Below are 13,398 nucleotides of genomic sequence, written 5' to 3'. Positions count from 1 at the left end.
ATACAGAAACCATTAACAAATCTTATATTAACAGTGAAAGCACTAGATAATTCGTTTTATGCTCATGCCACAATTATAGTACGTTGAAGTGTTCTTGTTCATAGTTGCTAACGTCACTATCGATGAAGGTAGTTAGTTTCCATCTGGATATTAAAATTCTGGAACTCATAGATAATCGTGACGAAGAGTTTGAACTTCTTGACGAAGAATGGCGGAGTATTGAGTAAGGAGGTATTCTGGCTAACGGATCCCATGAGGAAAATGACAACCAGCGGGGGATATTGCTTGAACCCTGGCCCATCGCGCGACCAGGTCAAGGCTCGCTCGACTAGTGTGAGGCTTGTGCGACCATCCTCCTTGCGATATATTGTGCTCTCATGATCAGTTCTTGCTGGTCATGGGACATCCATACCTAACATGTCTAATCGCATTTATTAATTTCTACTCAAGTGTTTTTCTTCCCGAGGAACCCCCTTCAGCAAACAAAGTAGTGATCGGCGCAGATGGGTGGTGCCCCGTCTCGTATCATTAAATGCTATGGAGTGGAGTTTTACGGACCGACTTGGTGCCGCATGACAGATGAGACAGGGTCTGCAGAACAACCAGACAAGTGGATGAGTTCGCAGGCGGGCTCATGGAAGGCTGAGTGGGAACAGCTTGGCAGATAAGCTTCCTGCTCACGGCGAGGGGGGCATGCAGGGCTACCGAGGTAAAGTAAAAGTGGAGACATCCAAGAGGATGGAATGGATCCTGTAGTACCACTGGCGCAAGGTGCAGCGCGCATGCTCTACATGGTGATGGCTGGAGAAAAGAATATCTAACTAGGTATGGATCTACTGAAAGGGACTCACTTATACGTTTTCCTTCTCTTGTATATAAAGGGGAGGAACATGTCTAGATTGGGGAGGAGTAATTCATTTGTAACCAGTTTACAAACATTCATAACAAAATACACATGACGTTGAGTTATTATCCTTCAGGAGGCATGAACCTGAATAACCTCTGGTGTTCTCGAGTTCATCACACCGTAAGCGTCGTTCACGCGCCTATCAACTGATACACCCGGAATCATTATCTGGGATTAGCCCACAACAAAGAACCTCCACAAAATATTTTTCCTCACGTTGTCATCTTCTTACTTGTTGTGAGTGCCAGTAGAGGTCGTTGCAGTCGAACTCCATCATACTTTATTTGATATTTACTATAAACTTTGAATAACTTAGAATGAATATTAGTATAATAATTAGAATAATCATGACTAAGAGCATCATCTAGAATTGAGAGAACTCACATAAAGCTACAATTTTAGCTTTATGATATAAAATAAAGGCAAAGGTGTACAATAAAGGAATTTCTTTCCAATACTTTAAGAATTTAAAATTTATAGGAACTACACAATCTCTTAGAAGATTGTCATTTTCATAGCTGCTTAAATGAGTACAATTTTAACAATATTATGCATTACTAAGCAAGGTGTTGGATAATAAACTCCTGATAAACTCATTGTTGAATCATTAGAAATTCTGGTATCCTTTCGGTAACATACCAATACGCTTTTGTGAGTAAAGTGTGACCCCATGCTAATGATAGTGTGCATGAATAAGTATACCAAATGTACTCTTATATGGTATAATATTTTTTAGCATCAAGAAAGTAAAGTTACATCTTACCGGTATGCGCACAACAAACTTACATGGATACACACCCATCGCAACATAATATTGCTTATATAATGCAATTCGTTAGTTAGAGGAGTTCACAAAAGATATTGCAGTATGAAAATCTTCTAGGTATTGCAATAACCTCTTCAAATCGAATTTTATAATAATATTGATAATATGACAAGCACAACGTTGATGTAACAAGAAAGATTCAACATATGTACTAAACAACGGAGTAAGAATATCTATTTATCTAGATTTTACACCGGTATTATCTAAAGTGATAAAAAATATTTTATTTGTGAGATCAAAGTCTTCAACTACTTGAGATATTTTGCAGCTATATTTTTATCGGTATGCGTATTGTCAATCAACCGAAAACCTATTATTCTATTTTCTAGTTCCCAATCATTATTAACAAAATGAGAAATCACACTACAATACCTCTCTAACTCCACCTATCCATATGTTCGAGGTCAAAGCAACTTAAACTATACATGTTTGTAACAATTATTTAAGTTTGCGATAACACGTATTGTAGTATTTTACCATATTCCTACTAGTTATCTGTCTAAAACATACATGAACCTAGACTTATGAGCTTGCTTAATTTAATCTTCAAATGTAGCAGACTCACTGATGTTGAGTGGTAGATCCGCTCTTACAATGAAGCAGCATAAATCTTTTCGTGCATTGGTAGAGTCACACCCCAATGATGAACATAGCCATCAGGATTGTACTGCAGCACCGTCTGTTTTATAGCTGCTCCACTCTTTCAATTGCAAGTTATGGCGTGCCTCTTCAAGTGTCTCATTCCACCTGAGGGTTTGTAAATAATTTATTTTCGCAAATATAATATTTAGCATAACTGATATCTACCCCATCTTCCTCTCTATAGATCTTTGTGAAGTCTTGCCAAACTTCAAAAGTAGTGACTCTTGATCTTTTAGAGCTGGTGCTTGCTGATGTGTGTACACTTGTAGAGCATGATGATAGAGGTGTTGCTGGAGGGTCACCGTTGGATCTATCACATGTAGCACCATCAAAGGAGCTGTAGTCCTTTGAGAGTCCTTAATGAAAAAAATATGATCGATAGACGTGTCATCATGATCATGACCACCGACGTCCATGATCAATATCGAATAGCACTACAAATAATTCAAATATTCAGAGTTAGAAATAATCAAATAATAAAATAAAGATTGGAATAAACAACATAGAACAATGATGCAAAAAATCACTAAGATTTTTTCAAGACAAGAAGATGACGGTGTTGAAATTTCTCAAATTTTTGGCAACAATTCAATCTAATTTTGCCAAAATAAATTTTGCAAATTCATAGGAACCTTGAGACAAGAATGAGAAAAGAAAAGAAGAGAGTAAATGATGTTACTGGTGTGGAATAAAATGGTAGGGTGATGCTCTATTTATAGGTGAAATTAGTAATTTTTGTAATTTTTGAATTTTTTAGAGCTCAACCAGTCAAAAAATAACTATAAAATTCAAAAAACCAGGTTAACATGTTAAACAGGCCGAACGTATCCCATTTAACTTGTTAACGAGTCGTGCCCCCACGTGCTTTGGCGCGCCCCTGTGCTTTGGCATACCGACCGTGCCACTCGTGCTCTGGCCATGTTGACCCCATGCCCCCAATGGGTAGCGTAAGCCAATGGCGTGCCGAGCATCCCATGCTGGGCGGGGCGATCGTGCCACGTGTGTTGCATCGGCCATTGGCATGCCGTGTTGGGTCGGGCCAAACGTGCCGCTGGCATGCCAGGGCAAGCCATGGCCGGTCGGGTCGTGTCATGCGCTCGGCCTAGGCACGATTTATCGCACCGTGCCATATCAGCCTAGCCTGGCTACGCTCAGACCGTGTCTTGCCTGAGCCGTACCTATAGTGATGGGTCTCGAGCTAGCCCAGTAAACATGGTCTATTTGCACAGGTCTGGGTCAATATGTGTATCAAATGTGTTTCTTTAATTTCCTGTCTGGAGCCTAAGCTTTGGTGCAGATAGCCTACTCGGCTAAAAGCCTAAAACAATGCTAGCTTCTTGCATCGCTAGCCCACCTTGACCCAAATGTCAAACCTCAAAGAGACATGGATACGTCTGAGAAGGTTCGGTTCGGGGTTTGTCTGTCCGGCTACTGTCCCCAACAACCAAGTCCTTCAGTTATCTGCCATGTATTTTCCCTAGATGAATAGTCAATTTCCTCTGCAAGCAAAGCAACGGCATGAGAACACTGCCAAATTTGTTTTTAGTAGATTCAAGTGTTTGGAGTGCATTACACAAGCCAGCGAAACATTTCCATATTTTCTTATTTTTTAAGATGGTTGAAAGAAAGACTTAGGTTAATGTCCCTTGAGCAGCCTCTCGGCTGGGAGAGGGAAGATAAGCGGTAGCACTTTGAGCCAATGATAGCGAACTAGCCCTGTCAACGAAGTGGGTCGGGCCCAGGTGCACTAAGAACGCAATCGATTTGAAACCCGAATAAAAAAATCCGACTCTACCCCTAGAACGCATAACGAGTGAAAACTCATCCTGACCTCGAACCTAGTGGGGACACGAAACCCGATGGGGACCCCGCGAGTGGCTCACGGGAGGGACCGACGACGACGGGCGCATACGGCGATTCAGGACGGCGGAGAGCGCGGATGGCGACGCGGATGGGTGTTGTGCTGTTACAGTGCTATTGGCAGGCACCCGCGGGTGGATATGGGCTCTCGCCCCAAACCTGAACCCAAATTGGGGCCTAACCCAGGACTCAGCGGGGCAAAATTTGCCTTTGGCCCCGCCCCTGCAATGTGTAAAACCTACGTGATCCGATCTAGCCTGTCCCGTTGACAATCCTACGACTAAGAAGATGAAGTATAGTAAAATAAGATAAAATAGATGGACGACGGTACCACATGATTCTTTTCTCTTGTGCATTTTCAGAAAAAAAAAAACCAATAAAAAAGCAAAAAACCTTTTCCCACCTCAAAACAACACGAATCTCAAAGAATAAAATAATGATTGCTAATCAAAAGATTGGCCATTTGATCACGATGCCACTTATGTCAACGAAATATAGGACCATCTGAGTTAATGACTATGGATCAGAGTGGCAAGCCATTTCTTGATGGTGAAAAAAATCAATTAGTCCGAATCTCAAAGCACAATGGACGGAAAGGATAGTGCCTCCCACTCAAATTAGGTCCAGATCAGAGTTTCCTGACTGAATGTAATTTTCTTTGAAGCATTTGGATGGTTTTGTCTAGCACTTTTTCACGGATAGACTCATCCAACATCTGAGAAAAATATTATCTTTAGATAATCATCACTTACAACTTGTCCTATAATCAAATATCTAAAAAACAGATGAACATATCTCATGTAAGAATATGGCTCCAACCAAATACACCCTAAATTCCCACCCCGCCCACAGTCCAAAACAAACATCAGGTCCAGCCCACTAAAGGCCTGTACTAAACCGGGCCAGCAAACCAAAACACGTAGCGACTCGCGCTATGAGTATTAAACCGGGCCCAGCCCACTAAAGGCCTGTACTGACTCGCGCCAGCAAACCAAAACACGTAGCGAGCCCGCGTCCCCCCCCCCCCCCACCTCCAAAACCCTAGCGCGTCGGCTTCCGAGCTCCCAAGGCTTTCGGCGCGTTGCGGCTTCCCACACACGCGCTGACTCGCACACCCGCCATGGCCGACGTCGACATGGGCGAGCTCCCGCAGACCCCGCGCTCCACCGCCGGCGATGACGACCTCTCATTACCGGAGGGCGAGGCCGACCTCGCCGCGGCCATCTTAGCGCGGCTCGGCAGCTCGCCCAGGGAGGACGACCAGCACCTCTGCGCCACCGCCGCCGCCATGGCGCAGGCCGTCAGGGACCGGGGCGTCGCCGCCACGCCAGTGGCATACTTCGCCGCGGCAGCCGCGGCGCTCGCTCCGCTAGCACGCGCGGGGGCGGTGGGCGCCGACCGCCACGTCGCCGGTGCGCTCCTCGCGTTCCTCTCCGCGGCGGTGCCCGGGCTCCCCGCAGCGGTGGTGCGCGCGCGTGGGCGCGAGGTCGCCGAGGACGTGGTGCGCGTGCTCGAATTCCCGTCGATGCCCGATTCTGGTGTGAGGGCGGGGATCAGGTGCCTCGCGCATTTGATATCCGCGGGGGAGAGGGCGAGCTGGGAGGCAGTTGAGCCTCTCTTTGCAGTGATTCTATGGTTTTCCACCGATCACCGGCCAAAGGTACCGGACAAGGGAAAGCTCTCAAACTTTTTTATTTCAAAAGTTCGTTCTGTTTCGTAGTATAGAATGATATTCCTCAGTGGGTAGTGCCATTGTGTGTCGCATGTTTAACTTGGTTGAAATGCCGGTTCAGTCAGGGTTCATTATTATGTACTATGTAGGAATTTCTTGCTGTTGCCCCTCATTTAGCCAGGTTAGAGGTGCAAAACAGCCAAACAATTAGAACATTTTGGTAAAGTATCGTCCAGCATTAGTGAGAATTTTGAAACTGTCCACTTTTACAATTACCTAGCAAATGACTATGAATGGGGATTTTTCATGACTTAACTACATGTCTCAGAGTTTTGACTCATGAACAAAATGTATTAGTCCATTATCATTGAGAGAGTAATTCATAGCTTTCTTTGGTGGGTTGTAGGTGAGAAAGCAATCTCATTCATGCTTGCGAGATGTTGTCCTAAGTTTTCAAAGGCAAGCATTTTTGGTTCCAGCAAGTGAAGGAATAACAAGATGTTTTGAGCGGTTTCTGCTGCTTGCTGGAGGATCAAGTGCTGTAAATACAGGTGTAGCAGAAGAAGGGCCCAAGGGGGCTAAGGAGGTCCTGTATATTTTGAATGCTCTGAAATGCTGCCTTCCTCTTATGGCATCAAAGCCTTCCAATACCATCTTAAAATATTTTAAAGCATTGTTAGATCTGAACCAACCGATTCTGACAAGGAGTATATTGGAGATTCTGCATGCCGTTGGTGACAGTCCAACTTTACATGTCAAATCTGATGTGTTATTGGATCTTCTGTGCTTGTTGGGGCTGTCAGTGTCTTCAGAAAGGAAATCAGGAGATGAAATGGCTTCAATTGCACGGCTTTTACATGTTGGTACTAAAAAGGTTTACAATCAGAATAAGAACATATGCGTTGCAAAGCTTCCATTGGTATTTACTTCGCTTGGAGGTTGGTTCTTCTCATAAATTTGACATTTCTTAGTTGGTCTTGATACTTACAAAGCATAATTGCGTATTTTATCTATATTTTTATTATTAATTGTTTGTCAGATATATTGTCAAGTGAATTTGAAGAGGCGAGATTTTCAGCTGTGGAGGCTTTTAAAGGTTTAATAGATAATTGTGTCAATGAAACCTTGGTGTCACAGGGCATTGCACAGATCAAGGCTAGACATCAAGGGTTAACATCGGATCCCACAATCATAGAGAAGATATGTGCTATCCTGGAAGGCTTGCTAAATGTACGTTATAGTGATGTCTGGGACAAATCATTTCATATAATTTCAGTGGCATTTGACAAGTTAGGTATGTATTTCAGTGCCTTAGCTTATCCTCCCCTCATCCATATGGATAAATTAATATATTCTTTCTCATGCTTTAGAAATACCCTAACTATCTGGTTATGCTTGGGGATTAAACTTGGCGTCTGCATCATGTTATTGATTTTGTTATGATGGTGATAGTAGATAATCATTTTCATTATCAATAGCTTCACCCTACTGGAGATTTGGAATTCCTAATTTTATGTCTTATCTGGTCAGAAAGGCATCATGGTTCGTTTTAACTTTCACTATATTTGTTCTTGGGCACTGTGACTTGTAAATCAAACCAACTGCTCATGTCCAAATATTTTCTGATGAATTGAATTATTGTATCATTGTACTTTCATCAGTTAGTTGCTTGTAATCAAGTGCCATGAGTTCCTGAGCTGATGGCTAACATTAAAAAGAACAGGAGAATTTTCATGTGACCTATTGCCTGAAGCACTCAAGAACTTGGCAGACATGCAAAACTTGTCAGATGACGACTTTTCTTTCCGGAAGCAGGTACCTTTTTTTCTGTATAACTACACAGACACTTAAATCCTGCTTGCTTACTTGCCATGCCACATATAAGAATATATGTTTTGTGGTAAAGTACTTGGGGTATGCCGTAATGTTGCATAGTGGAATCATGACTGTTGTATGCTTGTGCTATTGTATAACTCTACTTTTACTTCGGTATATTCTATACTAACTTATGCTGGTTAAGATGTTCCTATAAGAATGGATGATAGATAAAGCTGTGCACTTGCATGGCCTTCATACTGCTCGAATTTATTTGGTCTCTGTATGATTAGTTAATCCCCTGGTCCATGTTTATTTGCTTCTATTCTGCAGCTCAATGCATGTCTTGGTTCAGCGGTTGCTGCGATGGGGCCAAAGAATGTTCTTGAAATTCTTCAGATTCAGTCAATATGTGATGAAAATGAATGGATTCTTCCTATTTTGGAGAAGCACATTGTTGGTGCAAGTTTACAATTTTTCTTAAGAGATATTTTGGATATTGTTAGAGCTGTAGAGAAAAGCATTCCTAAGGTATTATGCATTCATTGAAAATTCTTTGTGCTTTACTGGATATAAAAAGACTTCTATTTTGAACTACTTTCTTACTATGTTTTGAATATATCAATTGAACAGCTTTTAAAGGGTGATAAGCTTTTCTCCGCCAAGAGAGCTGAAGGTTATGTGTATTCTCTGTGGTCTTTGTTACCATCTTGTTGCAACTATCCACGTGATACTTCAAGCAATTTTAGAGTTCTACAAAATGTTTTATGTGACACTCTCCAAAACCAGCCTGACTTGCGTGGCATTGTCTGCTCCAGTATTCAGGTGCTTTGCATTGGCTCCTTTATGTTACACGAACAGTTTGCTCTTCTGAATGTCTTCTATATTTCTTTAACTTGTGTTCTTTGTAGGTTCTAATAAAGCAAAACAAAGAAGCTCTGTCAGTTGAAGACATTCTTGCTGAGGATGAAATAAGCAAATCTGAACGAAGAGCAAAGGAATGCTATACTAAAGAACTGGCAGAGGAAAACTTGAAAGCGATACGGGCTTTTTCTTCACAGATTTTGGAAGTTCTTTGTTCTATATTCTTGACGTCTTCGATGGATGCTATTGGATTATTACAGGTATATTATTGTTTTGTGTTATTTAGATATGCTACCTTCTGATTTGTGTTGGTCCCGCCATTTATGATCCCCCCAACAAGAGACTAGCATTCTTGTTTGAGAAGAGACTTCTCTACCCTATGAAATATTGATCGTATTGTTGTGGTTGAGTGATCCAGTTTTATGGCCAAAGAAACTTAAAGCTTCTGTATTTTTTGGGGATTGCTTATTTTGGCTTCTGATGTTGGTCAGCAAAGAGCCAATTTTGCAGCTCTCCTGCCGGTTCGAGAAAAAGAGAGCCAATTTTTTCCTTGGTAGGCCAATGGTCATAGTTCTCAAAGTTCTGTAATAATCTCCATGATGTCATCAGAAAAGATTACTTGGACTTCCACGGTGAAATCTATAACTTGGGTGCGCTGATTGTTGATTTTTTTAATTTTTTTCGGGAACCAAACTATCATCTGTACTAAGGAAGTCTCCTATTTTGTGGTTTGAAATTACAGTTCTTGTTGTGCAAGTCTCTTAATTGAATTATTTTCTGATTGCATTTCAGTTATGTTACTTGAAAATACATAACTTACATACTCTTGCCCTCGTGATTGAACCTGTAGCCTGCTATAAGTGAGATAGCTTCCATATCAGACAAAGATGTCATTGGCAAGTTCTTCCGCAACTCAATAAGAAAGTTGTTGGATGCCACAAAAGCTGTTAATTCAGAGCCAGTGGATGATAGTTCTATGCAAATCGAAGCCAATTCCAACACAAATAGCACGGCGAGGTTTGCACAGACTTTACGCTCTCGCAAATTTTTAGTTATTTGTAGATTCCATTTGAAGTCTAATGTTGATCTTATTCCTTGATTTGAATTTCAGGGCTCTACTATTAGACTTTGCAGCTTCATTAATGCCTGGTTTGGCTGCGAAGTCTATCAATGTCCTATTCAGTTATGTAAAACCTGCAATTAAGGTACATATATGGTTTAATGCAAGTTATCCTTTCCTTTTCCATGTAACCAATAACCTAATTTCAGTGGACCTGATGATTTTTCTGGTTCTAGGACAGTGACTCGTTGATTCAAAAGAGAGCATACAAGGTCCTCTCTATGCTACTTAAGGTCTGTTGATGTTTTCAGTTTGTTCTTCATATGAACTATTGCACATAACAAAATTTAACTTCCATTTTTAATTAATATTTGATCAGGATGCTGAATTTATTGAAAATAATTTGGATGTTCTGTTGGAATTGATGATTTTGTCGTTGCCATGTCAATTTCCCTCGAAACGCTACAGGCTTGAATGCCTATATCACCTTATCGTTTATATTTTGAAGGTTGGTAAAAAAAAAAGTAGTTTTTTTCCCTGACAAATAGGCACGCTGTACCCGAGAGAGTAGTAACAAGAACTCTACACTTGTCCTTGTCTGCAGGATTCATCTACGGTTAGAAAGAGGGAAATTGTTAGTTCATTCATCACTGAAATACTTCTTGCATTAAAGGAGGTAAATTAAATTTTACATTTGGTTTTGCACGATTTCTCAATTATAACCAGGAATTTCTATACCGCTGAACCACGATGCAGGCAATTTGACCTTTTCGTTGTGTGAGTTGTTCATGTTGAGATGGGTTGTACTTTATTCAAGCAAACTAATTTATTCTGATAGGACAGCTTCTGCAAGTACATTTATGGCACACCAAAGAAATCTGCATGATTAACAGTGACTGGCGGATGTTTATTGACAGGCTAACAAGAAAACCAGAAACCGAGCTTATGATTTGCTTATTGAAATTGCCCGTGCATGTGAAGATGCTGGAAATGATGAGAGGAAGGAGAGCTTGCACCAGTTCTTTGACATGGTACTTCTATGCCAATTGCCTGACCCACTCAGCATTTTCGCAGAGTGCCTAATTGTTATGCCATGAAATATAGTATCTCTTTGCTATGTTATGTTCCTATGCATAAGAACACACATTCATAGTTTGGTTGAACTTTTGCCTCATTTTATGTTTAGGTTGCTGGTGGTCTGATTGGTCAAACTCCATATGCAATTAGTGCTGCTGTAACTGGGTTAGCTCGGCTGACTTACGAATTTTCAGAACTTATTGGAGTCGCCTACAAGCTCCTCCCTCAGACTTATTTGCTTATGCAGAGGAACAACCGGGAAATAGTCAAAGTGAAACACATAACACAATTCTGTTTATTTCTTTCCCTTTTGACCATTTTATAACTTCTATTGGCTCCTTACACCGACATCAATATTGTGATTAGGCAAACTTAGGTTTTATCAAAGCTTTAGTGGCTAAATCTAAAGCTGACATGTTGCATGAGCACTTGAAGGGAGTTGTTGAGGGTTTGTTGAGCTGGCAAAGTGATACAAAGAATTCTTTCAAAGCAAAGGTATCTGTTGCTTGCTTTTAATATTACAATATTTATTTGTGTGACGAAATCTATAACTCTTGTTGAATTACTGACACTTCACTAGTTCAAATAAATGTGCGGGCATGATACTATTTGTTTTATTACGAGGTTGCTTCCTTATTCTATGTTTAGACAGATGAAAGAAGCTTGAGAAAAGAAATATGTATTGTTGACCTTTTCTTGGAGCTTGCTATTAACCCCACACCCTATTGTTAGGTCAAGTCACTCATAGAAATTCTTGTGAAGAAATGTGGCTTAGATGCTGTAAAGGCTGTGATGCCCGAAGAGCATATGAAATTGCTTACCAATATTAGGAAGGTAACATCCAGTGTTTTATGCTGCCCTCTTTACAAACTACAAAGGAAAGGAGGAGCATATTTTTCTCCTATCCTCTAATCTTTTACTATTGACTGCATGCGGTATTTAACAGATTAATGAACGAAAAATGCGTAAGGCAAAATCTTCTGAGGATGGGGATGCCGTGTCTATGACCTCAGGAGCCACAAGGTATTATGGGAGTAGTTGTGCCTTGATAGTTCTGAGCTTGACATAACTAATGTTTAATGTATGCTTGAGTTTGTGCTCCCGCAGCTTCTGTTTGCTCAACTGTCTTGCCCATGTTTCCTACAGGCAAAGTAGATGGAATCACACACAGATGTTTTCGGATTTTGGAAGTGACGATGATGCATCCGATGGTCCCTTCTCTACCCAACATACTGTTGCTTCTCGAACTGGATCAAAAGCTTCAACGCGGTAAGTGAGATGACAGTGGCATACACGTGAAATTCCGGTATGCAACTGAAACAATATTCTTTTGTTCATCCTGTCTAGGTTGAGTCGGAAGCGCCAAGCAGACAAGAGCTTACTGGAAAAGTTCATTGACCAGTCGACTGGTGAGCCACTAGATTTACTTGACCAGAGAACAGTGCGGTCGGCTCTCAAATCAGCAGCAGGGAAAGAGAGGGCCACACCCAACGACGATGACGACGATGAGTTGGAGATGGACCCTGAAGGTCGTATAATTGTGCGCGAAGAGCGAGAGAAGCGTAAAAAGAAGCCTGTCTCTCGTGACGACGAGGTTGACGAAAGGAGCTCTTTCAGAAGCCAGTCCGTTAAGAAGAGAAAGACGTCCAGCTCTGGCTGGGCCTACACTGGGCACGAGTACACCAGCAAGAAGGCCGGCGGTGATCTGAAGAAAAAAGACAAGATGGAACCTTACGCATACTGGCCATTGGATCGTAAGCTGCTCAACCGCAGGTCAGAGCGCAAGGCGTCTGCGCGCAAGGGCATGGCCAGGGTCATGAAGGTCACTAAGAGGCTTGAAGGGAAGAGTGCAAGTGCCGCGCTTTCTGCTAAGCGGACGGCGAAAATGAAGCACAAAAAGAACAAATGAGAGGGGTCGAAGGAGCTTTGTATAGAGGAGCTGGCCAGTTGTGTCAGAGCAAAATTTTGATTTGTACAGTGCGAGGATGCAGAAGTAGTTGTGTTCTTGTGCCGTTATTTTTTGTTGCTCTTGTTTCATTGACGCGGACATGTGTTGATTAGAAGCTCGACACTTGAGTTTGTATCACATTGGTTTTTTCTACTTGTTTGATGACTGGTAAAAATCTTCGATATTTGTTGTGCATTCGATTCATTGACGCAATGACGCTAGTTGGCCTCAAGGTAAAGGTGCCGTCGCGGCAAGAACAGCCACCGGGGACGAACAGCGAAGCTAACTGAGGAAGATGAACGGACGAGAGGCGTTAATAGTTGTGTTTGGTTGACTGATGCCGTTTCGTGTTTTGAAGTCACTAACACTTTTACAGTATCTATAATTCTCAAGCGGGCAGACTTAATTCAATTTGTGGTTTGATTCCTGCAGTAAGTTTGTACAACCACATAAGCACTGTGCAGACGGCAACGCTTGCATGTTTTTTGGCCTCAGGAATCAGTTCTTTGCTCCGGTCCATGCATAGCGTTGCCTGGTGAGGAAGCGGGTGGATGATCCAAACTGTTGGTGGAGATAATTTACGCAACTGATTGATTGAATATTTAAGGTACATGGGTCATACGTATATATAGACGGCCGAGGATGGAGTGAACACAAGGTGTGAACATGACATCTGTCTAATAATTGGTGTGAACATGAGACTGGTGTGAACACAAGGTGTGAATAC

General features: G+C 41.7%; 1 protein-coding gene across 1 annotated transcript; it reads left to right on the top strand.

Moving 5' to 3' along the window:
* Nucleotides 1-5,270: 5,270 nt before the first annotated feature.
* On the top strand, nt 5,271-13,102 carry LOC133921072 (uncharacterized). The gene is made up of 19 exons (XM_062365796.1): nt 5,271-5,895; nt 6,314-6,845; nt 6,947-7,201; nt 7,631-7,722; nt 8,056-8,253; nt 8,356-8,547; nt 8,634-8,846; nt 9,437-9,603; nt 9,698-9,791; nt 9,883-9,939; nt 10,026-10,154; nt 10,251-10,322; nt 10,564-10,677; nt 10,833-10,994; nt 11,090-11,218; nt 11,456-11,557; nt 11,670-11,746; nt 11,870-11,992; nt 12,071-13,102. Exons 1-19 carry the CDS (start codon nt 5,356-5,358, stop codon nt 12,630-12,632), a joined length of 3,810 nt encoding a protein of 1,269 aa, XP_062221780.1. The 5' UTR covers nt 5,271-5,355; the 3' UTR covers nt 12,633-13,102.
* Nucleotides 13,103-13,398: the final 296 nt, after the last annotated feature.

Source organism: Phragmites australis, chromosome 6 (genome assembly GCF_958298935.1).
Source record: "Phragmites australis chromosome 6, lpPhrAust1.1, whole genome shotgun sequence".
Taxonomy (NCBI): domain Eukaryota; kingdom Viridiplantae; phylum Streptophyta; class Magnoliopsida; order Poales; family Poaceae; genus Phragmites; species Phragmites australis.
This window is presented reverse-complemented; position numbering and strand designations above follow the sequence as displayed.